Below are 12,556 nucleotides of genomic sequence, written 5' to 3'. Positions count from 1 at the left end.
ATCTGAGACTTGAAGAGTGAGAAAGAATTAACCAGGCAAAAAGGATAGAAAGAATATTCTTAAAAGAAGGAATTTCATGGGGCGCCTGGGTGGCTCACTGCGTTAAGCATCAGATTCTCGGTTTCAGCTCAGGTCATGATCTCACGGTTCATGGGTTCCAGCCCTTAGTCTGGCTTCTTGCTGACAGTGCAAGAAGAATCCTGCTTGGGATTCTCCCTCTCTCCCCATCTCTCTATCCCTCCTGCATATGTGTGTGCTCTTTCTCAAAAATAAATAAACTTTAAAAAAGAAAAAAGGAGTGCCTGGGTGGCTTATTCGGTTGAGCATCTCACTTTGGCTCAGATCATGATCTTGCTGTCTGTGAGTTCCAGCCACGTGTCTGGCTCTGTGCTGACAGCTCAGAGCCTAGAGCCTGCTTCAGATTCTGTGTCTCCGTCTCTCTTTGCCCCTCCCCCACTCACATTTTTTCTCTCTCTCTCTCTCTCAAAAATATTTAAAAGCAGCAAAAAAAAGAAGGAACATCATATATGAAGGGCTTCTTGTTAATGAGCTAGATTTTAATGAGTATTTCTAACACAGAGCTCAAACCAGAAGAGCAAAACTCAGAAAATAATGTGGGCAAGACAAAGAGACGGAAAGTGCAAGCCCACAGGTGAGTAGATCAACCTGAAAGAGCCATATCACCTCCCCAAACCTTATATTGCCCGTCTACACCACTTCCCCCACTGTGTCTTAGTTAGATCATCGAGTACCATTGTGTCTTGATCTCATGGTCTGGACCCAGAGGGTAGTAGAGAAAAGATGTCCTTGTCCACTTGTTGTCAGTTAGGCAAGGAGGAAGTTCTGTAGGAAATCAGAATCTGAAGATGGGCATGCTGTATCTCATGGACTTCATTAAAATTGAAGTCTTTTTTCTGCTTTAAACTACACTGTCAAAAAGATAAAAATACAAGTCACAGAATATGTGAGGTATTATTTGCATATCAGATATCCAATAAGGGACTTGTTTCTAGAATACATAGAGAACCACTTACAGCTCAACAATAAAAAGATAACCTAATTTTTAATGGACAAAAGATCTGAATGGATTTTCCTCCAAAGAAGATAAATAAATGGACTATAAGCACATCAAAAGATGCTTAATATCTTTAGCCATCAGAGAAGAACAAATCAAAACTACTGTGATCACACCCACTAGGGTAGCTGTAATCAAAATGACAATAGCAGGGGCGCCTGCCCAGCTCTGTCAGTGGAGCATGCAACTCTTGGTCTCGAGACCATGAGTTCGAGCCCTACGCTGGCTGTAGAACTTACTTTAAAAATAAATTTTAAAAAAAAGACAATAACATGTTGGCAAAGATGTGGAGAAATTGGAACTCTCATACATTGCTGGTGAAAATGTAAAATACTGCAGCCACCTTGATAAACAGTTCTTCAAAAACCTAAACAGAATTACCATAGGACGCAACAATTCCACTCCTAGGAACAGACCACAAAGAACTGATAACAGGTGTCCACACAAAAACGTATAGTCAAATGTCCTTAGCAGCATTATTCATAATAGCCAAAAGGTGGAAATAACCCAAATACCCACCAATTGATGAACAGGTAAACCAAATGTGGTATATTTTTACAATAGAATATTGTTCAACCATGAAGTATGGACACATGCTACAATATGGATGAACCTTAAAACATGCTAAGTGAAAGTAGTCAGTCACAAAAGACCACATATCATGTGATTGGATTTATGTGAAATGTCCAGAATAGACAAATCCATACAGACAGAAAATAGATTAGCTGTTGCCATGGTCCTGGTGAGGGCAGGTGTGGGAGTGACTACTAATGGGTCTAGGGTTTCTTTTGGGGGTGATAAAAATGTTCTGGAATCAGTCGTGGTTACACAACCTTGTGAATATCCTAAAACCGTTGAATAATATACTTTAATAGGATGAATTTTATCGGCTGTGCATTATATGTGAATAAGAAAAAATAATTTAAAAAACCCAAGAGCAGCAATAGAACTTCTGTTCTCAGATGTTCAAGGTTAAATGACCTCCCTCAAGTTGGGTACATCAAGTGGGAAAACCAGAACTCCAACTAGGGCCTTTGGCTCCACATCAACAAGTCCACAATCTTCTGTCCTAACTCAAGGCTCCTGCAGCCCTTGTGGCCTCTTACTAATAGCTGGTCTTTATTCTCTCTCACAGGCCTTTATCCAGCTCGAACTCTCGGCCTAACCAGAGGGCGATAACGAAGGCAGGGCAGAGAGAACACCAGCGACCCCAGCCGCAAAGCAGTGGGGTCCAGGATAGCTCGCTGTGCCCCATTTGCTCAGGTGAGCTGCTGTGGCTCAGGGGTTACTGTGGGGCTGCTAGGCATCCCTTGAGGCAGGACTGGGAGATCTGGGAATGCTGCCAGGGAACATTCGAGCTTGGACTCCTAGTCTTCCCCACAGTTACATACAAGTCTATATTGAGCACATATTCACATCGTGTTGGCCCAGCTGAGGAAGGGACACTGGCCCTGTGCCCAGGAAAAACATGAAACAAAACAATATAAAATACTAGCAGAGAGGGCCTCGCATTTTCTCCAGAACTTTTCCCTCCATGTCCCAGTTCTCTTAAGTCCCTGTTCAAATGGTACTTATTTGCCAAGTCTTCTCTCAGCACTTAGCACTTCTCCCTTCTGCTTTGTGTCACAGTTGCTTGCAGCTTTAGTTTATCTTCTTTCCTGACCTCTACAGTCCAGAAGGACAGGCCTGGGTTTACACCCCTCAGCTCCTGGCACAGTGGAAGGCATACAGTAAACCCTTGATAAATATTCGATGGATTCCTGAGCAGATAGTGTAAGGCATATACTATCCAGCCAGAGTAAACTTCCTGCAAAAACAGCCCACTCTGGGAGCAGGCCCAACTTTGTTAACCTCCTTCTCTCCCCTTCAGGCTCCTTCAGCATTGAAGTTCTTCCCCGGCATGCTGCCACTTGTGGAGAGACCTCCCCACCTCACCCAGCTTCTCCCTCCTCATCACCATCTTCGTCACCATCTGTCCTGTGGCTGTCCTCCCCGGACAGCTCACCACCCACTTCCTGGGTCCAGTGCCCTATATGCCAATTGGACTTCTCAGCAGGAGAAGTAGAAGAACATGCCAGCATGTGTGGGGAGGTCCCTCAGGCATGAGCCATGAGGTCCTGTGGTTTTGGCCCCCCCGCCCTCTGTGACTTAAACGGAAGTAGACCTCTTGACAGCGGAGAAGAGCTAATAAGGCCAGGCTGTCCTCTCTCCTCTCTACTTGTTCCCCCAGGACTCTGCCTCAGGGCACCTCTGGGCCCAGCCTGCTCTCCACTCCCAGTTGTCAAGGCTTCTATCACCATGGCACCCTGTTCTCCCAAAGACAGATCCTTCCTTTTCCCCTCTGGAACTTCTGGGGTAGAACTGATAATCTCTCTGGGGCTTTGAGGCATAATACAGAACATCTTCCTCTCAGTGAGTGATGAAACATCCTCATGCCCATTTTCCTGAAAGAAAAACCGGACCCAGTGAAAACAAAAGCACTGCCTGGCAGATGAGACCCTGTGGTATACTGGAAAGTTAGAGTGATTTTTGAGCCTGAGGCTGACCTCCAGCATCCCATGAGCTTAACTCCCAGTATCCTTGGTGGGTTCCCTCCCTACATACAATCAAGTTAACGATGTTGCTCTGTGACCTTAAGCAACTTGAGTTCTTCATCTTGGACCCAGAATTAAGCATCAGTAACAGAAAACCCCCATCCTGCTTGCAGAGCAATTCCAGGGATCAGATGGGTTAATGACTAAAGAATGGTTCTAGGCAAACCTTGGGCAAAACCCAGTCCCCATCTGTATGAGGCAGTTGGACCAGAGGGTCTCCAAGGTCTCCTCGACCTATGGCTTTCTAAATTCTATTCCCGCACCTTTCTTGAGCAACTGTGTCCTCCTCCCCAGAAGTTTTCACTGTGTGGTATTCAGCAGTTCCTCTGGTCTCGAGGGCACAGGGCAGAGGGGGAGCAGCTGGTCCTGGCAAAGGGAGGGCCCAGGGCGGGGTTCTGAACTCAAGGGTAGGAAAGAGGAAGCCGGGCACAGTCAGGGGAGTAGCCACAGCAGGAGTTCAGTCCTTCGGTCCCTGCCAGCGTAGGTGGGTGCAGCCATGGACCTCCTCACGGTAAGAGGCCTGTTCTCCTACCTTCCCTCATCCTGGTCCCATTTCTGGCCATGATTAAAACAGCAGATTGAGCCACAGGGACAGTAAGGATATCCTAGCTGCCCTGCAGGGTGATGGACATTGCCATGTTCGTGGAGGGGAGCCCTTGGAGTCCTGAGCCTGGGCCCAGAGAAAAGAGCACTGCAGGGTCCGCTAGGCCTGGTAGAAGAGAGGAACAAGGCAGCACTGAGGAAGAAATGTCACCAAAAACAGGAGAGGGCAAAGCCAGGGAAGGTTGCGCGGGAAGAGTATTGGGATGTGCTAGGAGGCCGGGACAGAGCTGAGGGGTGTGGGGAAAGCCCAGTTCAAAGACCCTCCTGTGCGGACGTGTCTGGACCTGTCCTCCAGAGGCTCTGGGACTCTCAGAGGGATGAGCAGCTGGGAGACGAAGTCAGCAAGATGGGAGTGGATCGCGGGCAGATCCTGTGGTAGATTCCTAGCGTGGCCTGGTCCACCTGCTTTAAGCCACCCTTTTTCAGAGTGCCCACACTGGCCCAATGTGTGTGGGTTGCTGCAAGGTAGAAGTTGTGCTGAGGAAGGGAACCCTGGCTAGGCCCAGGCCTGGCACTGCCTCACCTAAGGATCTACGCAATACAATGGTGACTAAGGAGACCTTGGTAATCTTCAGTGCTGCTCTTTGGGGGCAGGTAGCCATAAACTAAGGAATGCAGGGAACATAGCTCTAGAAGCTGGAATGGGATTCTCCCTTAGAGCCATTCTGTCCTGCCAACACCTGGACTTCCTACGCCCTATGATACTGATTTCTGAATTCTGACCTCTAGAACTGTAAGAATACATTTGTATAGTTTTAAGCTAATTGTTTTTAAAAAAGAGCCAACCAAAACCAATTTTCTAAATATCAGTATTTCAGTAAGTAGGATTATTTACTAAGAGCTTACAAAATCTATACAAGAAACTACTATGGTATAAAAGGGTGTTTCCAAAATGATTGATTCCCAAAAAACATGGAAATGAAAGTTACCCCCTACACAAACACAATTTTGGGGGAAACATTCATATTGTCATTATGTAAGATGATTACATTGGGTAAACCATATATACTATAGTATAGGATGTATATTTGATATAGAATTTAATTTCAGATGGATAAAGGTGGTGGCATTGTTAATTTCCTTAAAAGAAGAAAATGGAATCATTTATTTGTCTATATTATTATATCCCACATTTTGGATAAGTAAAGATTCCAGAAACCCAAAACTAGTAACAATTCCTATTTGAGTTGAGAAGTACCATAAAAGAGTAGTTAAGAACACTAACTCCCCAGCCAGACTGCCTGGGTCCACATCTCATCAAAGTGGTTTGGCATGTCTATATCTCAGTTTCCTCTCCTGTTGAAGGGGACGTGATCGCTCCTACCTCACAGGGTTATTGTAAGGATTGAGTTAACGTACTTGTGAAGTGCTCAGAAGGAGCATATATAGGCACAACACTAAATGCCCTTTGAAAGCAACACTGTTAGTATGTGTTTGGGCTAAAGCACAATAGAACAGTGGCTGGGTTGAGGGCTTAAAGGTGGAAGGGTGAGGGAGGCCCCAGAGCAAAGGAGGTTGGGGGCTGGGAGTCCCACCCCCTCTATCCTTTATCTAACCACAGCCCAACTGGACTGAGATTGTGAACAAAAAGCTGAAGTTCCCACCTCCGCTCCTGGCTGCCATCCAGGAAGGCCGTCTGGGCCTAGTACAGCACCTGCTGGAGTCTGGGGTGGAGGCTTCAGGCAGCAGGTCATGCGGGCCGCTGAGGAATGTGGAGGAGGCCGAGGACCGCTCCTGGAGGGAAGCTCTCAATCTGGCCATCCGGCTGGGCCATGAGGCCATCACTGATGTGCTGTTGGCCAAGGTCAAGTTTGACTTCCGGCAGATCCATGAGGCACTGCTAGTGGCAGTGGACACAAACCAGCCAGCAGCAGTGCGTCGCCTGCTGGCCCGGCTGGAACAGGAGAAGGGTCGCAAAGTGGATACTAGGTCTTTCTCACTGGCTTTCTTTGACTCCTCAATCGATGGCTCGCGCTTTGCCCCTGGCGTCACGCCACTCACCCTGGCCTGCCAGAAAGACCTGTATGAGATCGCACAGCTGCTCATGGACCAGGGCCACACCATCGCCCGGCCCCACCCAGTCTCCTGCGCCTGCCTCGAGTGCAGCAATGCCCGCCGCTATGACCTGCTGAAGTTCTCCCTGTCCCGCATCAACACCTACCGTGGCATTGCCAGCAGGGCCCACCTCTCGCTGGCCAGTGAGGATGCCATTCTGGCTGCCTTCCAGCTCAGTCGGGAGCTCAGGCGCCTTGCATGCAAGGAACCTGAGTTTAAGGTTGGCTTCTCATACTTTCTCCTGCCCTTGGTCCCCCACATCTGTCCTTCCACACAGGCAGGGGTGGGATTGTGGTGGGTTTTCTAGGAAGTGGAAAACAACAGAAAGATAATGAGGCCTAGTTCTGTCCTCAGTAAATCTCCATTAAATGGGGAGAGAGCCGTCACTCTGGGGCCACCTAGTTTTATGGGGCGGCACAAACCCCACCCTAGGGATGCCCTGGGTGTCTGAGGGAGGAGGGAGAGCACAGATAGAAAAGCAGCTAGACAGACTTAGAGGTGACATTCAGTGGGACCCATCCTTTCTTTTTTTACTTTTTTCAATCTTTATTTTTGAGACAGAGCATAAGTGGGGGAGGGGCAGAGAGAGAGGGACACAGAACCTGAAGCAGGCTCCAGGCTCTGAGCTGTCAGCACAGAGAACAACGCGGGGCTCAAACTCATAAACCGAGATATCATGACCTGAGCCAAAGTTAGATGCTTAAATGACTGAGCTGTCCAGGCACCCCTGGGACCCATCCTTTCTGAAAACCTACTGTGAGGCCCCCACATTGAACATTGTGTGTTGAGGCCTCGAACTTGTGATCAACAAGAGTGAGGTGGACAAGCCACTCCTAGGATGCTCAGCTTCATTTCGTGCCTCTGTGGAGGGTGCTCCATGGCTTCAAACCCAGAAAAGAGAGGTCAGGAAGCTAGAGCTGTTGTGTTCAGGGCAGACTGCTTCAAAGAAGCAAAATTAATCTTGGCTGCACAGCCAGGAGGTTTATTACAAGTGAGGAAGAGGAGTAGGGAGGATATTTGCAGTAAAATGTGCAGTCCAAGCACAGGCTATTGGGTAGGAAAAGTACACATGGTGATGAGTACAAGGGCCTGCGTGGGACAGAGGAGTGAAGGGAAGCGGGAGAGGCCTGGAGGCGGGGACTGGTCAGGAGCCTTAAATACCACCAGCCCAGTCCTGTCCCTCACTCATCCCCCGACACCCCCTCTGTGCCAAGAAAACTTGGTCCCCAGGCTCGAGATTACCATTAGGTGGGGAAACAGAGTTCTGAGGCAGGATGTGGCCCATGCCAGGTGAGCTGGGGAAACAGCATGCCATTTCACCAGAGTCATGGAGGGATCAGAGCCTCCACCTCACAGGTAGCAGGAAAGAGTGGTTCCTCCAAAGGACTTTACCTGCGTGCTCACAGTGGCCCACTGAGGGAGGCAGCACAGATTGTCACCCCCACCCTCCAGGCCAGAGAGCTGAGGCTTGCATAGGGGAAGCACCTGGTCCAGTGTGACACGATCTGAGGGACAGTGCTGGGCGCAGGCCTTGCCTCCTGAAATTATTGCCTGCATTCTCTCTGGAACTGGGACCCTGAGTAAAACCGAGGATGGACTGGGTAAAGTGGAGCAAGAACTGCCTTACTCATGTCTGCTTGTAATACCGCCAACACAGATTCCCATGTAAGGCAGGTGCTCAAAAAAATCAATGAAGTGAACACAAGAAAGAGAAGTAGAACAGGAACAGGGAACCGGAAAAGGAGGTACAAGGGATGGGCAAAGGTGGCAGAGGGGTTTGGGTTGCAATGACTTAGTGATGAGTTGTTGGAGCACCAGAGAAGCAAAGTTGACATGGAGACACCTCATTATAGCAAGGAGGAGAGCTGAGGTGGCAGAGAAGGAATGGATGACTCAGAGGGACACCAGATGTGGGAAGGTGACAGTCTGAGGCAGGACAGAGGTAGCCAGGCCCACTGTTGGGAGGGTGGAGCTGACTTAACAGGGCTTGGCCCTCAGGGCAGCAGCACACACAGATCTGCTTCCCTGCAGCCCGAGTACATTGCCCTGGAGTCACTGAGCCAGGACTATGGCTTTGAGTTGCTGGGCATGTGCCGGAACCAGAGCGAGGTCACCGCGGTACTCAATGACCTGGGCGAAGACAACGAGACTGAACCCGAGGCTGAGGGCCTGGGCCAGGCCTTTGAGGAAGGCATCCCCAACCTGGCAAGGCTGCGACTGGCCGTCAACTACAACCAGAAGCGGGTCAGCTGGGCACTACCCACCCCCCATACCCCTGCCCTAATCCCTATCCTGCTGCGGCTAGGTATTCCCCAGCCCAGCCAAATAAGTCCTTCCCCTGCCCTCTGAGACCTGATCCTGAGCACCCTTCTAGCTAGGCCTTGGTCCTATGGGTCTCCCCAACTCCCTTCTTACCTTCAGTCTAAGCCCCTAACCTCTCCCCAGCCCTTGGAAGTCCCCTTACCCACTAGGACTCTACCTTCAGACCAGACACCTGGGTTTTATTCAGCTCTGCCTCTAACCTATTGGGTAACTTTGGTCCAGTCTTCTTCTGTTGTTAAACTTCAGTATCTCTCTCTGTTCAACAAGAGTAGACAATCTCTCACGGCTTAGATACCAAGTGATTCTATTATTCCCCACCTCATTAGATGCCTGCCCCCATAATTAAAGACACGCTCCCTTTCTAGCCTCTCCCACCCCTTACTCCTTCCTCCCACCCATCTTCAGTTATCCTATCCCACCAGCAGCTTAACCAAAAGCCTTCCTTCATAATGATTCTCCTGGCCCTGCCCCCCAAAACATCAAACCCTACTTTCCCTGCTCCTCCCCTCCTCAAGATGGGTGCCCCACATCTCTAAGAAGGCAGAAACCCCTGTGGGTTCTAAGACTCTGGTACCTGGCTCCACCCACCACTACCTGGCTTCGAGTCAAGAAAGAAAGAGGAATCCATAGAGTCCAGAAAAACCTTTTGAGTTCAGCTTCTCCCTCATAGACTAGGAAACCAAGGCCCAAGGGTGGGGTCTGCCCAAGGTCACATGGCATATGAGTTGCCTCTCTTCTGAGCTGGCTGGCCTGAGAAGAAAAGAAATATGGCTCAGTCTCTGCAGCAGAGAAGGCAGAACTGTGCACCCAACTGGCTCCCCCTCTCTTCCCTGCCTGGTAACCACCCACGTTGCTCATGCGCCGTCTGTGCTTAGTTTGTAGCACACCCTATCTGCCAGCAAGTCCTGTCCTCCATCTGGTGTGGGAACCTGGCTGGCTGGCGTGGAAGCACCACCATCTGGAAGCTCTTTGTCGCCTTCCTCATCTTCCTCACCATGCCCTTCCTCTGCCTTGGCTACTGGCTGGCACCCAAGTCCCGGGTACTAAGAATAAAGTTAATGATAACTGTCACTTACTGAACACTTTGCTAATGTTTCCATGAAGTCACTTGAAGTGGCCCTGGAAAGTAGGTATTACACTTTCATTTTATAGAAGAGGAACGGGGAATAGAAGTGCTCTTTTTATCCAAGGGACACAGTAGATAGCCCAGTCCCATTTTATACTGAGGCCTCTCTGCCTCCAAAGCCTGAATCTCATATATGACCCTATACTCTCTTAAAAAGATCCCTGCCCCTACAAATTCTTTGAGAGCCTATACGGACCCAGCTATCTTTATTACCTCATTTCAATAAGCATTTCCTTGAAATGAAGAGTAAGTGGTGGGGAGCAGGCAGTGGCCAGATCTAGTAGAGCTTTATAAGCCGTGATAGAAGCCATTGTAGGATTTTAATGGAGTGAGTGACCCCTTTAGTTGTGTGCTTTAGAAAGTTCTCTCTCCTAGAGGCACGAGGATGGGTTGGGCAGAGGGCAGGAGTTAGGGAGACGGTCGTTGTCTGAGACGGGGACACAGGAGGAGGAGGAGGAGAAGGAACCAGTTTGGGATGGAAGATGATGAATTTATTTTTAACTTGGTTGAGACTGAAGAGCCTGTAGGGCCTCCAAGGGGAAGTCACTTTACTCTCTGATCCTCAATTCCTTAGCTGAAACGCATGGGAATACTACTACTCACCTCACGCGGCTGTGAAGGAAAGAGATGTGAAATAGAGCACATGCTCAATAAATGTCTGAATAAGTGCGTGAGTCAAAGGAGGGGTCTGGAAGCTCTTCTAGGAAGGGGAGGGGTGTGACAGGCCTCTGAGAGCCATGCTTTCCTCCCTCTCCCTGCAAGCTGGGCCGTCTGCTGAAGATCCCAGTGCTGAAGTTCTTGCTGCACTCTGCCTCCTATCTGTGGTTCCTCATCTTCCTGCTGGGTGAGTCCTTGGCCATGGAGACACAGCTGAGCACCTTCCGTGGCCGTAGCCAGAGCGTCTGGGAGACTTCCCTACACATGGTTTGGGTCACAGGTTCGTATGTGGGGCCCTTTATTTGTAGTGGTCCTCCTTGTGGGCCCCCTCGCTGTTTTTCAAAATAAGTACTCCAATGGGGGCGGGGGGGCTCTGCCTGTAGATGCCCCCAGACCTAGAACCAAACCCCTCTGGGTTCCAGCACACCAAGAGACCTTTTCCATTCACCTCTAGTTAGGGGATCTAGCCCTGTGATAAGACTCCCTGAGCAGGGGCCCTATTCTTCCATGGCTCCAGAGGTTCCTATCCTCCTACAAATAAGACACTGGTCCATAGCGTCAGGCAGGAAATTACCCTGGTGTAATGGTAGCCTGCCAGGAGCTGTCTATCCCAAAAGTCATGGAACAGAAAGTCTCAGAGACCAAACTGAGATGCTTCAATTATACAGTTTACTAAATCCATAAATGGTGGCATTGTTATGAGGACCCAAGCTGAAGTTTAAGCAGGGGCTGCAAGAGCAAGAAGTTGCCTTACCCTAACACTAGGTCTATAGGAGAGACATGGAGGCAAGTATGTCTGACCACAGCTGAAGCTTGCTAATCATCCTGATGAACAGCTATGAATTTCCTTTGCAATTCTTTTTTTTAAATGTTTACTTATTTTATTATTTATTTTTGAAAGAGAGAGAAAGAGGGAAAGTGAGAAAGCAGTGGAGGGGCAGAGAGAGAGAGGGAGACACTGAATCCAAAGCAGGCTCCAGGCTCTGAGCTGTCAGCACAGAGCCCGACATGGGGCTTGAACCCACAAGCCATGAAATCACGACCTGGGCCAAAGTCAGACGCTTAACCAACTGAGCCACCCAGGCGCCCCGCTCATTTTCCTTTTCCAGCCCTGTCCCCTTCCTACGTGGCCCCATCACTTGGCCAGCTCCCCTTTTCCTTTAAATCTCAGCTTAAATGTCACTTTCTTTGAGACACTTTTCCTGGTCCCTTCCTACATACTCCTGAAACAGCTTGTTTCCCTGCTCCTCAATCTTAGCATTCACCGTACCGGATTATAACCGCTTGGCTACTTGCCCGTCTCCCTCACTAGAATCCTGGGAGGCTGGGGACTGTATTTGTGCCAGAGTCCCACTGGCATATGGTGGTAACTTAACAAATGTTAGTTTAATAGTGACTACTACTAGGCCTTGTTCTGGGCACTAGGAACAAGGAGATGAAACAGACATGGCCCCTGTCCTTAAGGGGTTTGGAGTTCAGGGACGGTGAGGGGGACAGACCCAGGAAGAGATATCCCACAGCGCTCCAAGGTTGATGGCATCACAGAGATCTGAATGGAGCATTAAGAGCAGAGCTCAAGGAGCAACTCATCACACCTGCTCAGGGAAGGTTCTGCAGACGAGGCAGTATTTGACCTTGGCCATATAGGTGAGCCTGGCTTCAAACAAGTTTGGAAAGGCACCCTAGGGAGACAGAAAAGCACACATGTGTATCCAGGGAATGTAGAAGGGTACAGTGCGGCAGGGTTACCTGGTTAATGGGGTTCACTGCCCAAGACCCCCCCTCATCCCTAGGCCTGGCACTTTTCCCCACTGAGACATGGGTACTCAGAGCAGACGGATAATTTGGAACCCCTTCAAGTCAATGTTCTCGAAATATTTTCCCAGCATTTATTCAGTGGAGGGCAGGGAGAAACAGATTTATTTATTTATTTTTTACAAATAGTTTATTGTCAAATTAGTTTCCACATAACACTCAGTGCTCAACCCAAAAGTGCCCTCCTCCATGCCCATCCCTCCTCCCCCCCGAGAAACAGATTTAAACCATTCCCTCCCAGCGCCAGCCTCTCCCACGTATTAGTTTATGCACATAAGCGGACTGAGATCATCCGCACAGGCCCCACAG

At 49.2% G+C, this 12,556-nt stretch overlaps 1 protein-coding gene and 1 long non-coding RNA gene across 2 annotated transcripts in view; one reads left to right on the top strand and one right to left on the bottom strand.

Moving 5' to 3' along the window:
• Nucleotides 1-12,556, top strand: part of XNDC1N (XRCC1 N-terminal domain containing 1, N-terminal like) — a 35,650-nt gene that overhangs the window by 12,639 nt on the left and 10,455 nt on the right. The window contains 8 exon segments of the mRNA XM_077762189.1: nt 580-652; nt 2,211-2,338; nt 2,946-3,057; nt 3,627-3,649; nt 5,802-6,547; nt 8,359-8,571; nt 9,525-9,689; nt 10,538-10,712. Coding sequence (XP_077618315.1) covers nt 580-652; nt 2,211-2,338; nt 2,946-3,057; nt 3,627-3,649; nt 5,802-6,547; nt 8,359-8,571; nt 9,525-9,689; nt 10,538-10,712 — 1,635 coding nt within the window.
• The window catches only part of LOC144230015 (uncharacterized), a 34,008-nt gene that overhangs the window by 12,566 nt on the left and 8,886 nt on the right, over nt 1-12,556 (bottom strand). The window lies entirely within an intron of this gene.

Source organism: Crocuta crocuta, unplaced genomic scaffold (assembly GCF_008692635.1).
Source record: "Crocuta crocuta isolate KB4526 unplaced genomic scaffold, BGI_CrCroc_1.0 scaffold306, whole genome shotgun sequence".
In the NCBI taxonomy this organism is placed as follows: domain Eukaryota; kingdom Metazoa; phylum Chordata; class Mammalia; order Carnivora; family Hyaenidae; genus Crocuta; species Crocuta crocuta.
This window is presented reverse-complemented; position numbering and strand designations above follow the sequence as displayed.